The sequence below is a fragment of the Oenanthe melanoleuca genome, chromosome Z, assembly GCF_029582105.1.
Source record: "Oenanthe melanoleuca isolate GR-GAL-2019-014 chromosome Z, OMel1.0, whole genome shotgun sequence".
In the NCBI taxonomy this organism is placed as follows: Eukaryota; Metazoa; Chordata; class Aves; order Passeriformes; family Muscicapidae; genus Oenanthe; species Oenanthe melanoleuca.
The window spans coordinates 26,577,043-26,600,505 of NC_079362.1; the positions used below are offsets into that span (position 1 = coordinate 26,577,043).

At 38.4% G+C, this 23,463-nt stretch overlaps 2 protein-coding genes across 3 annotated transcripts in view; one reads left to right on the forward strand and one right to left on the reverse strand.

Moving 5' to 3' along the window:
• The window catches only part of PTGR1 (prostaglandin reductase 1), an 18,795-nt gene extending 16,628 nt beyond the window's left edge, over positions 1-2,167 (reverse strand). The window contains exon 1 of the mRNA XM_056514828.1: positions 2,024-2,167. The gene's annotated coding sequence lies outside the window, so the exon portion shown is untranslated. The remainder of the gene's footprint in view (positions 1-2,023) is intronic.
• SMC2 (structural maintenance of chromosomes 2) lies at positions 2,118-23,152 on the forward strand. 2 transcript variants are annotated; one of them, XM_056514824.1, is made up of 25 exons: positions 2,118-2,226; positions 3,142-3,354; positions 4,235-4,384; positions 4,939-5,061; positions 5,992-6,030; positions 6,211-6,321; positions 6,514-6,558; positions 7,023-7,256; positions 7,908-8,057; positions 8,722-8,955; positions 9,786-9,945; positions 11,843-11,960; positions 12,612-12,750; positions 12,972-13,091; positions 13,390-13,594; positions 14,150-14,285; positions 15,268-15,392; positions 16,187-16,380; positions 16,696-16,839; positions 17,086-17,280; positions 17,843-18,043; positions 18,848-18,964; positions 20,215-20,375; positions 21,573-21,720; positions 22,441-23,152. In XM_056514824.1, the coding sequence occupies exons 2-25, from the start codon at positions 3,187-3,189 to the stop codon at positions 22,618-22,620; spliced, it is 3,597 nt and encodes a 1,198-aa protein (XP_056370799.1). In that variant the 5' UTR covers positions 2,118-2,226; positions 3,142-3,186; the 3' UTR covers positions 22,621-23,152. The 2 variants fall into 2 exon arrangements, with proteins under 2 accessions (XP_056370799.1, XP_056370800.1); XM_056514825.1 differs by lacking the exon at positions 2,118-2,226 and adding an exon at positions 2,270-2,488.
• The last annotated feature ends 311 nt before the right edge of the window (positions 23,153-23,463 follow it).

The window sequence follows — 23,463 nt, forward strand, 5'->3', positions numbered from 1 at the left end:
GGGACAATTCTAACTCACCAATTTGTCTCTGAGCTAGGGCTAGATGAATGCTCACATTTACAGACCATAAGAAATACCTCAGTCAGAGCTCACACCCATGACCAGCGTTGATCAGTGGCAAGAAGCAAATCTGTCAGGTGCTATATGTCACTGCAGGACGGCTTATTTAACCCTGAGACCCCTAGGATGGCATTTTTCACTGGTGCAGCCCTGCCACTAGACCTTCACTTACAGTGGGAAACACTTTGCTACTCCAGTCCCCACCCTGCTGTCCACCTAATTGAAGGATGTGGAAAGAGAAGTGTTTTGCCACTGAAGACTGAGGCAAAAAAGTTGTTCAGTACCTCAGCCTTCTGGTACATTGCTACCTGTTTGCCATGCTTGCATTTCCCACAGTGGTATGTGTGTGTACACTTTCCTTGACCTCTTCTGTCTGAGCAACATACCTGTAGAAACCCTTCTTGTTATTCTTTGTACTCTTCATCAGGTTCAGCTCCAGATGCCCCCTGGTCTTCCTCAGCCCATCCCTACACACTCAGATTCCCTATACTCATCCCAGATACCTGTCCCTGCTTCCACTGCCTCTGCATTTCCTTCTTGCCACTCCTAGATAGCAAGCTGCTAAAAATGTATTTTCCTTCCTCAAGCCATGTGTTATATTTGCTCCAACTGTGCTGTGTGTTAAGTAGCTACAATTGGATTTTTTATTTCTTAAAATGAAGCACTCAGATTTAAGGTTTATGATGTCAAAGCTATTACAGATCTACTTAAGAACTTATTTATTAATATTATAATTATTTTTCTTTCCCATGTTATACGTAAATAGGGAACAAACCGGGCTATCTTTACAGGACAAAGCCTCTCATCAGGATTGGTTCTGCTTTATTTCCATTTCCTTATTTCAGGCTGTAGTTAGTCTGGATAGAAAAACAACAGCTGGAGCAGGTACTGCACTAGCTCCTCAGCCACCAGCTCCACCAACCACACAGTGAGAATTACTTTGGCCATTTGAAGAACAACCAGGTATCACCTTCAATGAAGTTCAAACAGCCACCTCTAACAGGAACAAACCAGGAACCCTGCAGGAAAGAGACACTCTAGTATGTTTGCCACAGAAGGCAGATTCAAAAATAATTTGAGAACATTTTCGGTTTGCCACAGAGAGCAGGCTTTTAGAGTTATACAGTATCAATCCGATTCTTGTCCATACTGCAAAATAGTTTTTCCCAGTTTAATTTCCAGACGTAAGCAAATAAACAGCAGATAAGGACCATCAAATGCTTTTAGTTGCAGTACTTCCAGCAAAAGTGCTGTCACATTAACGGCTTAAACGGCTGTATCCAATTTAATTCCTGAAGCAAGCAAATACACTGTGCTTTCCTAACGTAATGTAGACCTGCAGTCTAGATTTCAAATTACTGAAATTACATCAAACGCAGTAGTCCAGGACACCAAGTTCTACAGCAGATCTCAGCAGTAACACTGTCTAGCAAGACTGGAACCTGCCTGCAAACTCCTGGTCTATTTACACAGCACAAAAAAACAAAGGCAGGCTCAGTAAATGCATCCAGCCAACTTCGCTTTCCTGCTTTGACCAGTGCAGTGCAGCAAAAAAATACACAGCTACTGCTCTTCCAGTAACACGCACTCACGCATTTTGAGCAAGTTCTCCTAATTCTGTTTGAATGGAAGAATGTCTATGTAAATTACAGCAACAGATTTGAACAGGGATAGATGGCGCTTGTTTGTTTTTTTTTCTTTGAAGGGAGTGGGGGTGGCATAGCAGGAATGCTTGTAGAAAGTATAGAACAGCATTTCTTTCATTTTAACATAATTCCAGGGACAAGTACAAGGACAATTCCCTCGCAGCCTGGCATTAACGCCCATGGCCCTCAGCCCCGCTGCACGAACGCCTTCCCGCAGCCCACCCCCATCTTCCTCACGGGGCCGGCACCCGCCATTTCCTGCCCACTCCCGCCTCCGTCAGAGCAGAAGCAGCCCTTTCCCCCCATCCCCGCCGTGCCTGCCTGCGGTGGGCTGCGTGCCGCCCCTTCCAACCGCGATCCCCTCCGGGAGGAGCCAGGCACGGTCCTGGCCGCCCCCCGCCCGAAAGGGAGGGCGGGCCGGGTTACTGACGAGGAGGCCGCCATCAGGCACCACCCCTAACGGCTGCGACGCTCGGCGCCAAAATTTGATCGTGGCAGGGATCAGCAGCTCCCAACAGGGGTGAGCGAGCGGAGCAGCGTGGCCGGGGAGTGGCTCTGGACAGGGGTGAGCGGGTGGGGCAGTGGGACCGGAGCGTCTCTGGACAAGGGTGAGCGTGTGTGGCAGTGGGACCGGAGCGGCTCTGGACAGACGTGAGCGAGGGGGACAGTGGGACCGGGAAGTGGCTCTGGACAGCGGTGAGCGAGTGAGGCAGCGGGACCAGAGCGGCTCTGGCCAGACGTGAGCGAGGAGGGCAGTGGAGCCGGAGCAGCTCTGGACAGCGGTGAGCGAGTGAGGCAGCGGGACCGGAGAGCAGCTCTAGACAGCGGTGAGGGAGTGAGGCAGCGGGACCGCGGAGGCAAGCGGGACTGCCAGCAGCCGAGTTGGTGTCAGAACCGGCAGGGAGGGCTCGCTGGAGCAGAGTCACTGGCGGGGCCGGGAGGGCAGCGCCATGAAGGCGGCCGGGGCGCTGATGGGGCTCTGATGGCTCCTTGTTCGCGGTGCCTCAGAGCCGAGGCTGCCGCTTCTCTGGGATTTTCCCCTCGCGGGCGGTGTGGCTGAGCAGATACAGCAATTCTGCAAGCAGGAAAGGGATGTTCTGCCGTGTTCTGAAATGCCCGGGCTTTTCGTTCCCCTTCGCTGGCGGGCCAGCTTTGCGGCAAAACCTAGTTTTGCGGCGAGTGTCGCGATAAACTTTGCGTTTCTAAGCAAGTCGCTTAGAAATGCTGAAACACCGGTTATTGTTGGGATACTGCCTGGATCTGTGGTCAGCTTGGCTTTTTTCGTTTATAAGCACATGACATTTTTGCTGTAAAAGGCATGCGTTCGTTCCATTTTCTCGCAGGTCTAGTTGTTTGGCGGTATGATTCATTTGGTTGTTCTTTTTTTCTGTATTCTGAAATGTATAGGATTATGATCCAGATACCTTTCTTACAGCTTCTCAGAGGAATACATTAACTGATCCTTAGGAATATTGAGAAGATGTACATTAAGTCAATTGTTCTTGATGGCTTTAAATCCTATGCTCAGAGGACGGAAATTCATGACTTTGACCCATTATTCAATGCCATTACTGGCCTGAATGGTAGCGGCAAATCGAATGTCTTGGACTCAATCTGTTTCGTGCTGGGAATCAACAATCTCTCACAGGTAAAGAGACGAGACGTTGAAGAAAGGTCTTTCTTCTGTCAGCAATTTTTTCGTGTTACTCCAGTGAGTAACCGCTGAGTGGCGCTTCTTTGAAAGAAATAGTTTCATTATTTGGCATTTTCATTCTGGGTCTCTGTCGTTGCTCAGTTTTACATTAAGGTTGAGTTACAACTTCATCCACATATAACACTTACACAAAGTATGTGGCTTAAGACCGTAGATTAAAAATAACCACTTAAAAGCTAACAACTTAAAGCCAAAGGTATTTTGCATCTGAGGTACTAATTTACTCACTTGTAAGAACTGTTTTCGGTTCTGGATTGGGTCTTAAAATCTGGCTACCTGGTTCATAAGAAAAAAATTTGTAAGTGGTTTTCATGCAATGCCTGCTGTTTAAGAGATTATATCTGCTTTATTATCTTAAAAAACTGTGTGCTCTGACATAGATTTTAATCTCTGTCTGAAGGTGATTTTTAAATTTCCATTCTTTCACATCCCTACCTTCCTCCAGCTGTAGACAAAGCCTGCAGACCTCCAAGCAACACCGTCTGAATCATTTCCCTGTGAACTGCATTGTGAAAAATAAGTGCTTGTTAAATAAATTTACTGTCAGCTGGCTTTTTTAAAGATGTATTCAGTGTTTGTCAGGGGCCTCATGCAGAAATTTAGCTGGATAAATAAAACTAGACTGGCACACACTGGTTGTGGTTTTATGATGGCAACACCTTACAGCTCCCATGTGTCAGTTCACACGAACTCATAAATATGCAGCTAGATCTTAATTTTCTTTTTCATTAATTTCTCCAAAACCTACAGTAGTACAGTGAAAATGTGAAGTTAATTACTTAAAAAAAGGTATTTGTCTGTTTCCTGGACTTAGGTTCGAGCTTCCAACATGCAAGATCTAGTTTATAAGGGTGGGCAAGCTGGAATTACAAAGGCAACTGTGTCTATTATCTTTGATAATTCAGACAAGAGTCGAAGTCCACTGGGTTTTGACACTAATGATGAGATTACTGTGACTAGGCAGGTGAGTCTTTAATAACTATAATTTTTCATAACCTATATATATATATATATATATTTTTACCATGTTTCTGCAGCAGAGGCAAGGCTTCTACGTTGCCTCTCCAGTGTAGTTAGTTATGCAAACTGCAGGAGCAGATCCAGTGTACTGGCTAGAAATGTTCATAAAGCAAATTAAAATGTTTGATATTGCAGCTTTTTTGTTTTCATATCTTTCCTCTTAATATTTGAACTGTGTGTTAAATTTGGTCTCCAAGAACAAAGGAACCTTTCTTTTTCTGATGAAGATGTTGGGGTTTTGGTTTTTGATTATTTTTTGATTGTTTGGGTTTTTAAAGTAGAGGTTTTGGAAAGTTTTTTGACAGTATTGTCCTCAGTAACTTATCTTTCTTAAATTAGTTAAATATTTTAAATGTCAAGTTCTGGTTTGATGTTCTGTACAGTATGCACATACTTGTGTACCCAAAGATATAACGTGTGATGCACTCAGATTTTTTATTCTTTATTACAGTTTATATTCTCACAACACCAAGCAGTTTTTTTGTCTTTGCTCTCCAGGTTGTTGTTGGAGGTAGGAGTAAGTATCTCATCAATGGTGTGAATGCTGCCAACAGCCGTGTGCAGGATCTCTTCTGTTCCGTTGGACTCAATGTCAATAACCCTCACTTCCTCATTATGCAGGTATTGTGTGCATCTTTATAAAATCCAGAAAGAGTAGGACTTTCACTAAATTTAAGGGCAGAGAGTGGGAAAACACTAAATTTCCTAATTAGAATAACATCTTATAAGGTAAAAATGAAGTCTGTTAAGTAGTTAAGATGTCCGCTACAGCATGGTTTGACCCTAAAACGCATCTTCTAGCACAAGACCTCACATGTGTCCCTCATGTTAGCAAACTTCTGATGTTCCCATTTTATTTTCTATTTTTTTCTCTTTAACATATAGATATTGCTTTTATAAATATTATAATGTGGCAGATTTTATTTTCTATTATTTGTGCTCTGTGTTAGACAGTGGTCTTGAATGAAATTTAGATATATACCTTCTTAAGTCTCAATTATCCAAAGAAAGCTGAGAAATTGATAAGTCTGTAAGGGACTAGGCAAATTCCTGAAATATTTGCAAGGAATAATAAAACTGAGCAGGATTTATTGTTTCAAATGTAATTTCCCAAGTGGATGGCAAAGATGGGGACAGTTTTCTACATACTTTCTTTCTCTCTGTTATATATGAGCTGTGTCACCAAAAAAGCTGATTTATGATTAGGAGATTATTCAACATTAGCAACAGTAAGACTCTAGGAAAAATACTTGCATTAGTCCTTTAAGATGTAATCAGGACTGTGGAGGATGAGCCTGAGATGTGGTGTAAGAGTTATTTCAAGTATATTACCTGAAAGAATGACTTATTTGAACTTTGAAGAGCAAAACAATTGAGTAAACTAGATTATTGTTGTAGCAAAAAATTTTTTGAAAGTGCTTGAACTTATAATGTATAAAAGTGAGCGGGGGTTTGGGGCTTTGGCTTTTGTTTTTCTTTTTGCTACTGCGTGGTCCACAACCACTGTTCTTATTTTATCTTTCTGTTCTTATTTTATCTTTCTGTCACCAGGGACAAATTACCAAAGTTCTAAATATGAAGCCACCAGAGGTAGGAAAATTGAAAGAGTTTTTTTTGTCTGAAGTGTTACTGAACTGATTTGAATGATAAGAATCTGTATGTTGGGAGGGGGGGTGACAAAAAGGCTGGAGGGAGGTGAGGTGTTCAGCTTAATTGAACCAATCTGACGTAAGAAGAAACATGAAAGTTTTTTGCATTGTTTTATTTTAGATTTTAGCCATGATTGAAGAAGCAGCTGGTACTAGGATGTACGAGTGCAAGAAAATAGCTGTCCAGAAAACCATAGAAAAGAAGGAATCCAAACTGAAAAGCATTCAAACGGTACTACGTGTTGTAAAGTATACTTTCATTCATGTTTGTTAAAGATAACTGAATAACCAGTTTAATGTTGACTTTGACTTGTAGAATAGTTAATTTCTGCACCTGGAACTAGATATCCATGCTTAAAGTTCACATGTTTAAAGTTCAGTGTTCAGTAAAATCAGAATATAAATCTTCTGTTATATGTTTCAGGTCTTAAATGAGGAGATCAGTCCAACTTTACAGAAACTGAAAGAGGTATGGAAAAATCAGAAAGGTGGTAAGGCAGGTCCTTCAAGTACTGAAAAAATGCTTTGAACTACCCTGAACCAGTATGTTTTGGCTAAAACAATAGCATTTCAAGCTCAGTGGAGTCTTGTAAGAGAGAGAATTTTGTCATATTCCCAAATACAGAAAATATGACATTTTGGACAGAAAATCCTAGAGAGAGATGTAAGGAGAAGGAAGAAAACAAGAGAGCTAGAAAAAAATAGATTTAAAGTGCCTTAGTTCTTGAAAAACTAAGTCAAGCAATATTTCTGGTGTGCAATCAATGATATAAATACTGTTTTAGCTGAGAATGACATGAAGAATCCTTCCTCTTACTTAAAAATACTAATGTTTAGAGTGCTTCAAAGATTTCTATAATAGTCTTATGTAACATTGTTTTCCATCAAATTTTAGAGTTTTTTTGGGTTTGTTTTTTTTTTTTGTCCATTTAGGAACGAGCATCCTATCTAGAATACCAAAAAATAGTGCGAGAGATAGAACATTTAAGCCGCTTTTGTATAGCTTATCAGTTTTTTCTGGCTGAAGAAACAAAGGTATCCTCCACTGCTATGTTAAAGGAAATGCAGTCTAATGTAGAGAAGTTTCAGGAATCAAGGGCTGAAATTCAACAGAAGGTCAAACAACTTAATGAAGACATTGCGGAGATGGAAAAGGAAAAGGATAAGGTAAATGAAATTAGAGTTGTGCTCATCTGAATACCTGAATACAAAGAATTTTAAGACACTGGAACTATTTTTATAAATAATATACCCTTGAATTTTTATCTTCCGGTGTGTTGTTTGGATTATGCATTGCTCATTGTCAGTTCATTGTTGGTTTTGTCCTGAAGACATTCATTTAAAGAGAGTTTTTTTTTGTCTGAAATGCAAATGAAAAAAAAACTGAAGCATAAAAGCTGTTTGTCCTCTTGTTTCCACTCTGTGATAACGTGAGTTTCACTAGGGACTTTTTTCTCTGTTTTTGTTGATGTCTCAAAAAAAAAGTAAGCAAGGTTTTGTTTGACAGTAACAAGTATTGACTTCAGTTTTGGGGCCAGTAAATTTGATGATATAAAGGATGGCCCATTTTATGTCTAAATCCACCTTCTGTACAGGGACAGCGTCCCTCCCATCTTATGGAGTGATGTGGTTCTTCAATAGTACCTTCAAGTTAGGTTGGGTTTCAGAGGTAAGAGATGGTCTGACCTGTTAGTATTGGAGACTACTCCCTGCATGGTCAGATTTGCTTCTGCATAAAGCTCTGAACAGGGACAAAATATTACAAATACTGCATTGGTTTCAGAGGCTAAATTAAATTTCCTTTATTACTGATTGTAGGAAGTTGGTGGTACACTCCGTGCACTGGAAGATGCTCTTTCAGAAAATCAAAGAGTTAATACAAAAGCAAGAAGTGCTCTTGATCTCAAGAAGCAAAACTTAAAATCTGAAGAGGTTAAGTACAATGAACTGGTAAAACGTATGCAAAAGGTAAGATATTTGTATATAATTTTCTTTATATAATAAATTAATTCAGTTTCTGAGAACAGCTGGTTTTCTTTCATTTTATGGTATGAAGCATCCTGTGATTGGCAAGAATTACATCAAGAAAGCAGAGACAAATGTTAAGGGTATTCTTAATTTGTACAGCATAGGTAGTAGGTTCCTGTTAGAAAAAGACATCATGCAAATACACATAAAGTGCAACTCCTTATGGTTTCAAATTTTCTCTTAAGCTCAGCAAAGGTCCCTGTAGCTTCAAACAATTATGCTCTCTGGACATATGTTGCTCTTAAAATTAAATGAGAAATCTCTGCCTTGCATATTTTTGACCATCAGTGGTTTTTATGCAGGAGGATCATTTTTTAGATATTGATAAGAGTGAGATAATTCTCCTAGCTCTTGGGCAGTTGTTACCACTTCCTGTATTTCATCTCTCTGTAGATATTCAGTACACTCATGGGGCAAGTAACATATTTGAAAATATGCAAAGACATATTGCAAGATCACAAAATCTGACAAAGGGTCATAGAAATGACCCTTTGTAATTGATGAAACTACTTGTTGTTCCTCACCTAAACAACATGAATTTCAAGGTAATAGACTAAGGTTCTCTCTTAGTTTTTTTAAAATTTTGTTCTTTGTTTTGCTGAAGGATTCGAAAGCATTAGTGTCAAAGGAGAAAGAAGTGAAGAATCTAGAGAAGGAACTAAACGTTTTACTGGAAGAAAGTGAAAAAGATGCACATGCTTTAGCTGTAGCACAACAGCATTTTAATGCTGTGTCTGCTGGCCTGTCCAGCAGTAAGGATGGTGAAGAAGCTACTCTTTCAGGACAGATGATGATCTGCAAAAATGAAATTAGCAAAGCAGAAACAGAGGCTAAACAGGTAAAAAAACCCTCTACCTGTCTCAGATCTTCCTTCATGCTTTTGAAAATTGTCTGTAAAACAATTGACGTATTCTTGAAAGATCAATGAAAGGAGATTCAGAATATCTATGCAAGTTATTTTACATTTTGCCATATGCATTAAACTAACTTTGATAAAATATAAACAAAATATTCTTGCACAGGAAAATGCTGTAGCATTGGTGCGAGGAATTATTAGAAACTGACATTTGAGATATAAAGCAAGATTCACTGTACTCAAGTGATGGATGGTATTGTATAGGAAAAAATTAGGACTGTTGACCATGATATACAATCAAAGAGATTGCTACAATTTTTAATGGAATCAAATTCAGTGATTGTGAAATCAGAAGAAACTATTTTCTCCTTAGTTAAACTGTATGCTCATCGCACCACTGAAAAAGACAATGCTTGTTTTGTCTTAAGATGGAAAACCTCTGCTGGGTTAATGATGATAGTGGAATTTAAATTTCCAAAGTTCTCTTCCCTTGTCTCACTTAAGGAGAAGTTCTTCCCGGTAGAGTAATAAGGACAGCTGCATCCCGCCTTACCTTACTTTGTTTCTTCTCTGACTCTGTCCACGTTCGAATATATTACCATAGTTAAATACAAGATCTATGTTATTGTTTCCAAATAACCTATGCCATTATTTTCAAAAGCTAAGGCTACTTTTTGTCATACATGCAACCAGTGGAAAATTTTATAAAGTACATGGACAGCTTGAATAGTGCTAAGTGGTGAAGTGTTCCAAATTTGCACTTGCAAGATTGTCTTTGAAGATCCGTTTCAATATTTGCTTACTCCTTATAGGCTAAAATGAAATTGATTTATGCACAAAAGGAATTAAAGGCAAAAGAAGCTGAAGTTAAAAAAATGGATGAAGGCTACAAGAAAGACCGAAAAGCATTTGAAGCTATTGAACAAATGAAAACAACCCTAGAGAAACAAATAAAGGAGCTGAACTGTTCAGGTCTGTACAGACTTCTGATGCATAATTTTGGGGCAATCTGCAAAGGAGTATAGAAGTGTCGTGAGTTGATCCTCACTCGATGCCAGGTGTTCACCAAAGCTGTTCTATCACACTCCTTTTCAACTAGGCAGAGGAGAGATACACCACAAAAGTTCATGGGTTGAGATAAAGACAGGGAGAGATCACTTGGCAATTGCTGTCATGGCCAAGATAGACTTGACTTGGGAAAATCAATTTAGTTTAATTTCCCAGGCTTGCTTTAGTTTCTGATTTTCTGTAACTCCTCTGTGAGTGGTGCAGGGGGTTAGGGAATGGGGGCTGCAGTCAGTTCCTCACACTTTGTCTCTGCCACTCCTTCCTCAGGGGCAGTGCTCACACTGTTCCTCTGCTCCACCATGTAGTTCTTTCCAAGGGCGGCAGTCCTCCCTGAACTTCACCAGTGTGAATCCTTCTTATGGTCTGCAGTTCTTCACAAACTGCTCCAGCATGGGACCCTCTCAATGGGGTGCAGTCCCTCAGGAACAGGCTAATCCAGTGTCGGTCCTGGGGGTCACACATCCTGCCAGTAAACCTGCTCCAGTATGGGCTCATCTGTCCACGGGTCTGCAAGTTCTGACAGGACCCTGCTCCAGTGCTGGTTTCCACAGGCTGTAGGTAGATGTCTGCTACACTGGGGACCTCCATGTTCCATGATGCAGAACACAGCTATGTCAGCATGGTTTGTACCACAGGCTGCAGGTACCACAGGCTGCAGGAGAATCTCAATTCCAGTGCTTGGAGCACCTCCTCCCTGTCCTTCACTGGCCTCAGTGTCAACAGGGCTGTTCCTCTCACATAATTGTCGCTCCTCTTTCCAGCCACTGCAGATAGGTTTGGCCTTTTTTCCCCCTTCTATGATGTGTTATCCCAGAGGCTTCACCACCATCAGTGATGGCCTTGGGCAGTGGTGGCTCTGTCTTGGAGCCGCTGGAGGATGCAGAAACAATAGAACACAAAAGAATTTACGCTCTGCTTCCCATCAAGAATTAGAAGGCAATGTTCAGCCACTTCCTGTGAAGTAGGACCTCAATATACTCTTTTGGTAGGCTGTTTTGGAAGACAAAGGGCTTAATGTATGCTCCCTTCCTTTGTCCTTTCTTCTTAGCTTTTACTGATAAGCACTACTTCATAATAGTATGGAACATCCCTTGGACCCCATATCTACTCATATCCCCTGTCTATTTCCCTTCCCAACCTGTTGCCCACCCACAGCCTAATTTTGGAAGAGGGACTGCTGGGAGAGCCGTGGTGCTCTGCTGGCATGCTTAGCAGTAGCCAAAACTGTGTTATCTATGCCTTTTTAGTAGAAACACAAAGAGCAGCACTAAGAGGGCCGCTGTGGGGAATGTTACTCCCCAGCCCCAATGCAGGAGGGAAATGAAAAATCAAGTGCACTGCTTTCATGTGTAAAGAAATTTCTCTGATCTAAGCTCTGCAAACTCTTAAATTTCTGCAGAAAGCAGTTTAAAATAAATTGATTTTATCAACTTTAACCCAAACATTTTGAAGTTTGATGGCACGATTAAATTCCAGCTAAAATTTAGATGGAAAAAGGGATGAAAACCACTATTGTTTTCTGGTTTTCTGTACCTAAAATACTTGTAAGGTAAATTTGTTTCAGACACTACTCAAAACTGTTAGTTGATATTCCAGATTAACCTTTAGAGAAGAACGTTACACTTTTTCTTTGCATGTTTGGTGTCATGATGGTATTAAGTTTTTTAGTCTGAAAATTTACAAAGAATTTTAGAAAGTCTTGTCTACGTATATGTAGAAAAACAGTGTAGGATACCAATTTTGAAGCTAATAGATTTCTCTGCTCTGGATATATGTCTACTGCTTGTGTTCAACTCTGAAGAAGAGAAAGGAGTAGCCCTCCTAGCAAAAAAGAAGGCATTGGTTTCTGATATCAGCCAGCTCAGAGAACTGAGCGAAAATTTAATGTCAAGATTTCCTCATCTACGGTTTACATACAGGTAAGATCTCAGTGTGATCCTGAAAGACGCTTGAAAGGGCTTTTGGACACCTTTTACCAGATAATTTTACCAGTGTCTTAGCTCTTGGTTTCCTCTCAGTGCCAGTGAATGATGACTGTTTTGCCCGTGCTGCAAAGTGAAGAGGAAGGTGAGAAGGAAAGTCAGGAAATGTTATAATCTTATCCAAGTCACTAGAATGTAAAAGTTTGGTCTGATGGCATTTTCAAGTCCTAGCTTCTGTAGCTAAAACCATAGATTCTAGAAGTTTAAACTGGGAAAATGTAATCATTGTTTCCTGCCTATAGACACAAGTAGACTTGCTCTTTGGAGATCAACTGCAGTCCCAGGTTTAATTTTTTGTGTAATAGGCTGAACATACTCCTATAGCTGTGGTAATAACAGAACCCATTGGAAAAATCAAAATAAATCAGGAATTACATTCTTTTAATGATTGTGTAACTGTATCTTTATTGTCAAATCTCTTCCTTTGAAGTATTTATTTAACCATTTTTTTTGGTGTGGGGTTCTTTTTCTGATAGAATTTAAGAAACAGAGAACAATAAGCATCATGGGTTTTAAATATAAATTTTTAAAAGATGTGTGAGAGAAAAACAAACATGATTCATACTCCTAATTTATATTTATTTTAAGACATCCAGAAAAAAATTGGAATATAAGCCATGTGAAAGGCCCTGTTGTGTCTCTTTTCGCTGTGAAAGATCTATCCAACGCCAAAGCGCTGGAAGCGGTAGCTGGAGGGAAACTCTATAACATTATTGTGGACACAGAAGTAAGTTTATTAGTTTAGAACTCTGAATTTTGAGATGTGGTTGTATGATTCAGGATTGGCAAGCACGTGCCTCCTTACTGAATGCTTGAGAGGGTTTTGAACCCAAGGACCTTTTTTAATTGGGTCAAGAAAGTCTACAGAGTTGGTGGCAACAATGTGTTCTTCAATGCCCTATTGTCTCACTTTAAAAAATCTCTTATGTATTCTGTTTTTCATTTGAGATTACTGGCCAAAAGCTCTTAGAAAATGGTGAACTAAGGCATCGGTACACCATCATTCCATTAAACAAAATTTCAGCCAGGTGTATTCAGGAAGAAACAATCAAGTTGGCCCAAAGATTGGTATGTAAATAAATACAATCTTTACACTATATTGCTTCCCATTTTCATTTTATTTCTGTACTAAAAACTTGGGATTCTTGATGGTTATTGTAACACAAATTTCTGCAGGGTTTGAGGATATATTGATTTTGTTTTCCTTTCTAATATTTCAATTTTGTGAGGTTTAAATGGATGTTAATTATTCCACTTGTAACTGAAATAGTTTTAAAATGGAGGAATCATTATCAACAAAAGACAAATCAAATTTGAAACTTTTTATAACTTAATGCATACTAATTGTGTTTCATTTGATTTCTAGGCTGGGAATGGTAGCACACATTTAGCCATTGTTCTAATTATATACGAACCTGAACTGCAGAAAGCGATGGAATATGTCTTTGGAGCAACATTGGTCTGTAATAACATGGATAGTGCTAAGAAAGTGACTTTCGACAGAAGGATATTGTCAAAAAGCGTTACTCTTGATGGAGATATATTTGATCCCCAAGGAACTCTGCATGGAGGCAATTGCTGATTCTATTTATATAATATGAATAATATTGTGTGTCTGTTGATATGTTTACAGCTCTTGCATATTAACAGTAACCTTTTTATTTAGACACATTCACACTGGGAATGATCTGTTTGAGCTAAAGTTGTCTTGAGCTGAAATAATGTTAGTAAGTTTAAGAAAATAATAATGGCAAACTTCACATAAAGTAATTTAGATTTAAATACTTAAATCTTATTAGACTGGAAGCAAAAGTACGTGGAGCAGTTTTTGAAGTAATTAATCATTGGTTTGAGATAATTTCATAAATTATGGAAAGTTAACTGTTTGCATAAGACATGCATGTGTAGTATTCAACAAATAGCCTGAAAAACTATGTCCTGTAACAGAGGAGGTAGTCTTTCTCTTCTGAGAACTCTAACTTTAGCCTAGCTGCCTTATCCTTTTCTCAACTAAATTAAACCATCAACCTGCCTCATTATTAATGTTTAGAATTTTCAGTTACCACTAGTGAATCCACTGGTCTAATTCCAATCAGCCTATTTTTTATATTTTTTCATTGAAACAGGTGCATCCACAAAGGCTATACCAATATTGTCTAAGCTTCACGAAGTGAAAGTTGTTGAAATAGAACTCAAGAAAAAGGAATTTGAACTTGAAGCTGTAGAGGATGAGTTGGGAAGCTTAAAGACAGCTGTTGGAAAGTAAGGTTTGCACTATACAATGTGTATAATTTCTCTTAATGTGACTGAGTAAATTTAATATAAGGAGTTGTTTTTGGAGGCCATGGGCCTTTTGAGAATGTGGTATGCAAAAAAATATTTCCCTTCCTCCCTCTCCTTCCAATATAATTAGTAACTTCAGCAGTCAAAAAGCAAATTCAGTTTTTAAATAATGTATGCAAAAAGCCCTTTTTTTTTGAAAATACAGGAGAAAAAACAGTACATGTTGATGTCTAATTGAAATTGGTTGAATTTTCAGGAAGTCCACTGAAGAATGGATCTGGTACAGACATATTTTTAGTACCTGTACAGAATTCCAATTTGTGATCAGTCTTATTTTTCTTGCAAGAAAATAACAAGACGTTAAAAAGGACTCTCTGAGTGATACTGCTGTAAGCATTTAAATTAAATAATTTTAAGTATATTTGATTTTCACCTACTCAGTTACTGAATACCGCATTAAAAGATGGAATAGAAAAATATATTTAGTCAGTTCTGTAAAACTGCCGTAAGGAGGTGGTGTTGCATAACATACTATCTACCAGCTGGATTTATTTTTTCAAATTGTTTTCAGCTGCAGTAGACTTCCAGAAATGTAGCTAAGAGGAGGAAAGAACCTTTGCCTTTAGATACCTTTTCTTTAATTCTTCAGTCTAACATCTGTAATGCTGCCAGTTGGGAAAAAAGTTGTCTCTGAATTGTTGCCAGATTCCATGAGTTGCTTTTCTTTTAGTATGTCAGATCAAGGCTAAATAGCAGGAGCTATATTTACAAAACATACCTCACAATTATTATTAAAGCAATTACATCATATTTTCATTAATTTAAGCTTATTTGCCCTACTGTCATCACTGTATCTCACACGAGAAATGGAATATAGATATTCATCTACTTACTTCAGCTTTGAAAGTGAGATGCTGGGTACCCTTCCATATAGCAGTGTGTGTCACTATTGTCTCCAAAGGTACCAGCAACTGAAGCAGCAGTTGGATATGAAGTCTGAGGAAGCAGAGCTGTTGCAAAAGAAGCTTCAGCAAAGCGCTTACCAAAAACAAGAGGAAGAGCTGCTTGCCCTGAGGAAAACCATTGGTGACAAATGTGTTCTTACTCTTTTTACTGAAAACTAATTACTGAGAATGAGATGGATATCAGGCTGTTTTAGTAACAGAATTTTTATTTAAGAAAGAAGTACTTTTCACTTTAAAAATACTAGCTTTATATTTTGGAACATGTAGCAAACACAGAGTCACAATGTGCTTGCATAGAGGTGATTCACTTAAAGATGGTCATTCTCTTACATTAAAGGTTATACTCCTATTGAATGTTTTTAATATATGTTGTAAAAAAGGAAAATACTTCTTTGCAGGGAAGTTTAAAAATTTAATCCCATATTTGAGTAATCTTTGCTTTTTTCAAGCCATCTGTTTCTGTAGATACTTACGGTTAGTAATATAGTTTGCTTAACAAGAAAGCATTGGAAAGAAATAGTGTTTCATACAGCTAAGAAAAGATAAAAATGCACAAAATGCAGCAACAAGTAAAATGTCTAGAAATTGGACAGAAGTGATACATATCTAGACATAGTATTCTAAGAATGAAGTGGAATCTTGCTAGGTAGCCATCTGATTGATTAATTATGGATTCTGATACTTGACATACTCATCCCTCTGTAAAAAAAAGGTAATTTTTTCATAATGTCTGTTTGGTCCCCAATAACTGGTAGCAACAGCACATGTCTTAGAGTAATCATTGACTTCAGCAACTAGCGAGTGTTCAACCACTTTTTTTCTGTCGGAGGCAAAGATTTTTTTCAGTTGGTGTTTAGGATGTAAATTTAATGATGAGAACAGTGCTCAATCTCAGTTCTCTACTTCTTGATTCAGCGGATTGTGAAGAGACATTAAGCAATACTGAAGAGAGTAAAAAGAAAGCAGAAAAAAATTACAAGGAATTGGAGAATAAAATTAAAAATGCAGAAGCAGAGTCTCTAAAAGAACGAAAAAATGCAGAGCAGAAACTAGACAATGCCAAGAAAAAGGCAGACTCTTCAAGCAAAAAAATAAAAGACATGCAGCAGGTAAAACTTCACTTCTGTTGGTAGTTCCCTCAATGTTAAAAGTGGGTGCAGAATCAGGAAAAAACCTCTCCTGAGGTTTTAGTACTGTCAGTTTTGAGACTTAATATATTACTGTGTAGTCACTTACATAGTCACAGACTGATGGTTTTTGTCTTTTTCTTTGCTTTTGTGAGATTGCACCCCTGCTCAAGAACGGGTGCTGTTAATATTCTGCAGCATTTCCTACATCAAACTGAACCCTAATTCCTTCCATCAAACTGAGCCTTAGTTCTTTCCATTTAAGTATAACTAATAAATTGGAAAACATCTCTCTAGGAAGTCAAAGCTTTAGTTCTGGAAATTGAAGAGCTGAAACAAGAGCAGGCCTCCTATAAGCAACAGATAACAGCTGCAGAGGAAGCAATCAAATCCTACCAGGATCAAATTGATGCTATGGCGGCTGAAGTGGCTAAGACACAGGTACAAGTGAATAAATACTGTGTTTTGTTGTCCATTTTGATGTTACTCTGTGTGATCCTCAGAACCTCACGTTATAATGTGTATTTATTTCTGCAGATGTTTTTACCACGCTCAATCAGCCTAGGTAGTTATTTTTCTACTTCACTTTCATATATGAATTTTTTCTCCTTGCTGTTTAAGTTCTGATAAGGGTTTAATGTCACCTTTTAGAGAGGCCAATAAATGTCTGCTGATTTGGTTTTTCAGGAATCTGTAGAGAGAGCACAGAAGGAGCTTGCCAAGCAAAAGGAAGTAATCGCCTTACATAATAATGCAATTAAAGAAAAATCTGCAGAGATGGTAAAATACAGAGAACAAAATAATGAATTACAGCTTAAGGTTAAAGAATTAGAACACAGCATCACCAAATGTCAACAAGATGCTGCTGATGCTGCTGCCAAGGTATTTAAAAATAGTGCTTTTCTTCAGATCTTGTGACCAAGAATGGTTATTTCCTTTGCCCTATGCAAAGGAAACGATCTTTTTTCTTTAAGTACTGTCATATTTGCAGCTCTCAATGTGAAAAGTTTTATCTGAGGAGGAGGGAGTAGAAATTGTACATGATAAAAGACATTATCTGTACAGAGTAACAGAGGATAGATCACAGTGAGAAAGTGATCAGTAAGAACATTTTGAATGTGTGGAAAATTAGATTACTAATTAAAGAAGGTAATTCCATGGGGTAGTGACATTGGTATAGTTCAGACATAGAAAAAAAGTGCTTCAAGTAAGTAAGATATTACGTAAAAGCTACGTTAAATTCTTGGTTTGTCCACAATGAAGGAAATCACACAAAGCATTGTAAGATATGTACCTGTGCTGCATTTGGGTAGAAGAACTAATGTGGTAGAGTAATTTCAGAATTTAGATGGGTTTTTTAATGTTTTTTGTTTGCTTGTTTTAATTTTTAGTTCGCATTTGAGAAGGGTGAGAAAGAAGCCTCATCAAATCTTTTTGGTTACAGGTGGCCAAAATGCTGAAAGAATACAAGTGGATAGCTTCAGACAAGCCACTCTTTGGCCAGCCAAACTCAGTCTATGATTTCAGAAACAGCAACCCTAAAGAAGCAACACAGAAGCTACAGAAATTGCAGGAGCATGAAGAGAAGTTGGGAAGGAATGTGAACACAAGAGCTATGAACATGCTCTCTGAAGCAGAGGAAAGGGTAAACATTCTGTGCTTTAATCTATAAAGACTGGGCAGGCTGGTCATATGGCATATATACAATATATATAGATATATAAAATGTAGCTTTATGTTTTCATGTGCTCTATTCATCAATAAACCAAAAAATAAAACTCAGCTTTCAGGAGATAGCAGGTAACCTTTTGCTGGTTCTTTCATACTAATTTACATCTTTGAACTGTTGGCACACCAGGTTTTTAGGTTACTCATTGACTTTGGATGGTAAAAAAATACTATTTTATTCCTTCCTACCCCTGTTCATCCTAAGTTGAAGCATTAGCAAGCTTTGTGGCATCCGTTAGAGTATCTGAGAACTATATACTGCGTTAAAAGTTGCAGACCAAAACAATACTCAACTTCAAGCATGATAAGCTTGATCATGTAGCAAGGTTGTCTTGAATTAATCTGTATCTTCAGGCTATTCCAGGTTCGTCTGAAAACTGTCCACTGATTTTATCCTTCAACTTTTCTAGTACTCTTTCCTCCTATCAGCCTCCAGAAACATCCTTTCTTCTATGGAAAAGCATGATTAACTCAGAAGTGTAACTTTTGGAGCAGTCTTGTCTTTCCCCTTTGCTGATTGTTGAAAATTCCGATGCTTTAATTTGCAAATAATCTCAAAACTTACACCCCACATGCAGCTAAATGAATGCACTGGATTTTAATTTTGTGGTTAATGACTGTTTCATAGCTACACAATGATATAGTGAAGCTGTAAGATTAGCACAAAATGCATTTGAGCACAAAGTTCATTGAAATCAATCTTTTCTTCTCGTTGCACCAGTACAATGACTTAATAAAGAAAAGAAGAATTGTAGAGAATGACAAGATGAAAATTCTTGCAGTTATTGAAGAGCTTGACCAGAAGAAAAAACAAGCTCTAGAAATTGCTTGGAAAAAGGTATGACACTTGAAATTTATATTCATGGCTTAGTAGAGGATCAGATTAATCTTAGATTACATATTTCCTTGGGAAAAGAAGTCTGGTTTTAGAACTAATATCCCTATACCTATATTTAGAAACAACCACTTTATTTTTTTCCTGTTTATTCCTAGTTTTGAGAATAAGACATGAATTCTCTGAGAATTGTAAAGGTCCAGTTAAACCTGCAAAACTATCTTCTCATTCCCTTCTAGAGCCCACAGAAATTTCACTAAGGTTAAGGTGTAATTGTAATACAATTGGGTTTTATTTTTGGTTTTGTTTTTTTTTTTTTAATTTTCTTAAATCAGTATTTTACCAGAGTTAAAGTTTTCTGGTTTATGTTGTGCTCTACAATGCAGGCTGTGGACCTGGGGTTCTGCTCCTTCAGCTGTCAGGATAAATAATATGGGGGTAGAGCAATGTCTGATTTATGTTTTGGTTACTTAGGAATGCTACCATTTTACCAGGTCTCTCATATAAAAGTATAAAATTATCCCTTTTGACACTGTCTTTTGACACTTTCTTTTCTGCTATACCAGCAAAACTTGTGCTTTTTGATCTTTGAGAAAATTGATTTTAACCAAGATTAAATTGCATATAGATGAAGTATCTGTTATCCTGCCTGTACTTGGGATATCACTGACAAAATGGTACCTTCTCATTGTAAAAACCGTGTTTGGCAGAAATTAGTGAACTGTAATGCAAAAGTATCACATGGTGGAATAAGTGTGTTTTCAGATAAATTCCTAAACCTAGGATGTTTTAATATGCATTTACAAAGTTGAACCCCATCCCATACCTGGACACTGCTTAAGTAAACCTGGGAAGAAAAATAGTGGGGAAGATGCGCCAGCATGTATCTCTTACATGATGCTTGTACTTTTAATAGTCCATTAATTGGAAGAAATTGCAATTTGCCAGTTAAATCTGAGTTAGGGCATAACTCTTTCCCTAGCTGATAGCATGAAGAAGCCTTCCCATACATCTTTCACTGGATCCTTCTAAAATGCTTAGTATGAAGTTTTGTATATCCTTTGGTGTTGCTTCTCCAGTACAGAAAAAATAAAAGCTAGTGTTTTCTCACTGTTGTGTATGTGACACAGGAAGTCACTATGATGAACTGGGAAAGATGTCTTGAGTGTTGTGGTGCTTACAAGTAAGTTTGTCACTCTTATGTGCTCTTGGTCAAAAGCACATTCATACATCTTTTGTGGTCTGACTTCTAGGTGAATGAAGACTTTGGTTCCATTTTCTCAACACTCCTACCTGGAGCCAGGGCTATGCTAGCAGCCACTAAAGCTCACAATGTCTTTGTTGGTATGGAGTTCAAAGTTGCCTTAGGAAAAACCTGGAAGGAAAACTTAACAGAACTTAGTGGAGGACAAAGGTTGGTGAATTCATTTGTTTTCCATTGTCATTGTGTATGTAATTGATATGTCCAACTAATTAAAGTTCTGAGAAGCAAAAAAAATTCATCCTTTCATTGTCAAGTCAGGGACTCTGCCTCCTTCCAAATGGATTCAATATTGGAAGCCCTATGAATACACTCTGACTTAGTATAAGGTAACAAACAAGATTTTACTCCTGCCACATGAGAGTGGTAAAAAAACCTCCCACACTTAACTCTAGGTAGTACTGACTTAACGCTGAATTAAATGCTCCTCTCCTTGAATTGTAACCACAAAAATCTATATAGGCACATATTCCCCTGGTGTAAGAGTAGTGTCATGGCAGCAGTTTTATTCTCTGGGGTCTACGGCTGCTGTGTAGGGTATGTGCTTCTTTGCAATTTCTCAGGAAAAAATATCTTAACACATTTAAAAGCAGAAACAGAATTTGGGAAGAGGTGAGACAGAGATACAGAACATTCTAAGGACAGAATACTTGAAGAACCAGACATGGAAAAACATAATTGCAAAACTCAGAATTGGAAATAGTTAAAATTCTGCTGTTTTATGTTCTATCATCACCCAACTAACGTGATCTTTCAGTAAGAAGACTATTTGCTGTTTCTGACAGAAACTGTCATTCCATCTCTTCAGAATCATAGCAGTAATATGCTTTTGAGAGAGCGTTTTAGAATCATAGAATCATTTAGGCTGGAAGAACTCCCTTAAGAACATAAAGTCCAACCATTAGCTTAACTGCCGGCTCCACCGTTAAACCATGTCGCTAAGCCCCACATCTACACGCCTTCTAAATTTCTCCATGAGTGCTGGCTCAACCACTTCTGTGGGCAACGCATTCCAATGCTTGATAACCACTTCAGTGAAGAAGTTTTTCCTAATATCCAATCTAAACCTACCGTTGTGTAACTTGAGACTATTTCCTCTTGCCCTGTCTCTTGTTACCTGAGAGAAGAGGACAACCCCCCACCTGGCTACATTCTCCTTTCTGGCAGCTGCAGAGAGCAAATAAGGTCACTCCTGTGCCCCTTTCTCCCCAGGCTAAACAATGCCAGTACCTGCTCCTCATCAGACTTGCAATCCAGACCCTTTACCACCTTCATTGCCTTTTGATTGTTTTAAAAAGCCAAAAGTCTTTCAGATGAGAGTAAAACATAATTTTCTTGTCTCCATGCTAGATCATTGGTGGCCTTATCCTTGATATTAGCCATGCTCCTCTTCCGGCCTGCCCCAGTTTACATCTTGGATGAAGTGGATGCAGCCCTTGATCTGTCTCATACCCAGAATATTGGGCAGATGCTTCAAACTCATTTCAGACACTCCCAGGTATGATCTTGAAATTTTTGTGGTAATAGAATAGTTTGGGTTGGAAGGGGCTTTAAAGATCATCTAGGTCAATCCCCTGCCACAGGCAAGGACACCTTCCACCAGGCCAGATTGCTCAGAGTTCCATCCATTATTTCCAAAGGCAGTCTGGCACTGAGGACTCTGAGCTGTTTATTCTAGGGAGGTTCTAGACTGACTAGCTAGACTGACATGGCAATGGTGAAACCTGAATGTTGTTGCTGCAGTGGTTAAAAAAAATGGAGCAGTAGGGAGGAGCGAGCATCTGTGATATGCTCAATTTCAGGCATGACAACATCCTGAATTCTTTTTTCCTAGTGATCTTTAACTTGAGGTTTAAGATAATTCATGTTGACCCTATTGAAACTTTTGACTAGGTAAGATCCTACATTCTTTCATGACTAGTGGCACAGTTTTTTCTTTGTTTTCTTCCACCATAAACAGGCATCCTGTATTGTGGAGTGTATCACAGGCCAGGTGCTGTGGGATATGGAGAGAAAGTGGCATTAGCTGCAGAAAAAGTGGGTGTACGTTGACATGTATAGCACATTCTGTTGGGGCTTGGTTAGTTTCTAGAATAGTTTCCTAAGATGGTTACTGAGGTATTAGCCAAATGAAGGAAAAGGAGGTCTCTCTTTGGAAGCCTTTTCTAGTGTTGTTTGGATAGCAACATTTATTTTAAGTGTTTCTGGTTTGTTTTAGTTTATTGTGGTGTCCTTGAAGGATGGAATGTTCAACAATGCAAATGTCCTCTACAAGACCAGGTTTGTGGATGGTGTATCCACTATTGCAAGATACAATCAAAATCCAAGCAGAAAAAGAAAGTCTGCTTTCAGGAAATCTGAGAAAAAACGTAAAATACTGAAGTGTCAGGACCTGTAGAGCTGGAATGCAGTCCTGCACGTCAAGTGTTCCATGTTTTAAAAATTCTTTTTAATGCATTTTAAATTCTTTTTAATGTTTTAAAAATGCTTTTGTTTTTAAAATGTTTTTATTTTTTAAATGTTTTTATTTTTAAAATGTTAGTTTTTATCTGCATTTTATTAGGAACTGAAATTCATAGTCTGAAATTGTCTATTAAATACGCCAGACAATTTTAATTCTTAGGATGTGCAGCAATTCCTGTTGTTCCTCGGTAATGTTTACACATATACAAAAGCAGCAGCTTTGTAAATTTAAAGCCTGTAGATGAGGAAAAGCTGATTCAATTATCAGTGTTCTACAGTCTTCAGAAGACCTGTTGCAAAGTGTAGTAACAGTCTTCCATGCTTATTGTCAAATTCAAAAGAAAAGTGTCGTACCAATTTTTGTTGGTATGTAATTGCTTATTAAGGAGTAAAGCAATCATAAACAACTAACTCTCAAGCTATTTTTACAATTTTTAACATTTTTAATAAATGTAACCGTACAACCTGGTTGTGTGTGTGCCTTCCTTCCTCAAAGTTTTTTCACCGAACAGTGCCTTCTCAGAACTGAACACTTCCTCAATTTTAAACTTAGCTGAGTGTATCCTGCTGCTTTCAATGACATGTCTGTGGGGCTGAAACCAAACCAGCTTTATCACAGCACTGCAGACCACTTCTCTGCTCACCACAGCACAGGACCCATGTGTGATCTGTGTATGGTGGGTGTATGGTCTGACAGCAATTCCCTTGCCAGATGATGCTTCAGCCACTTAGCACCAGCATCAATGAGGTTTGCTCTGCTTCCCTCATTTGTGTCCCT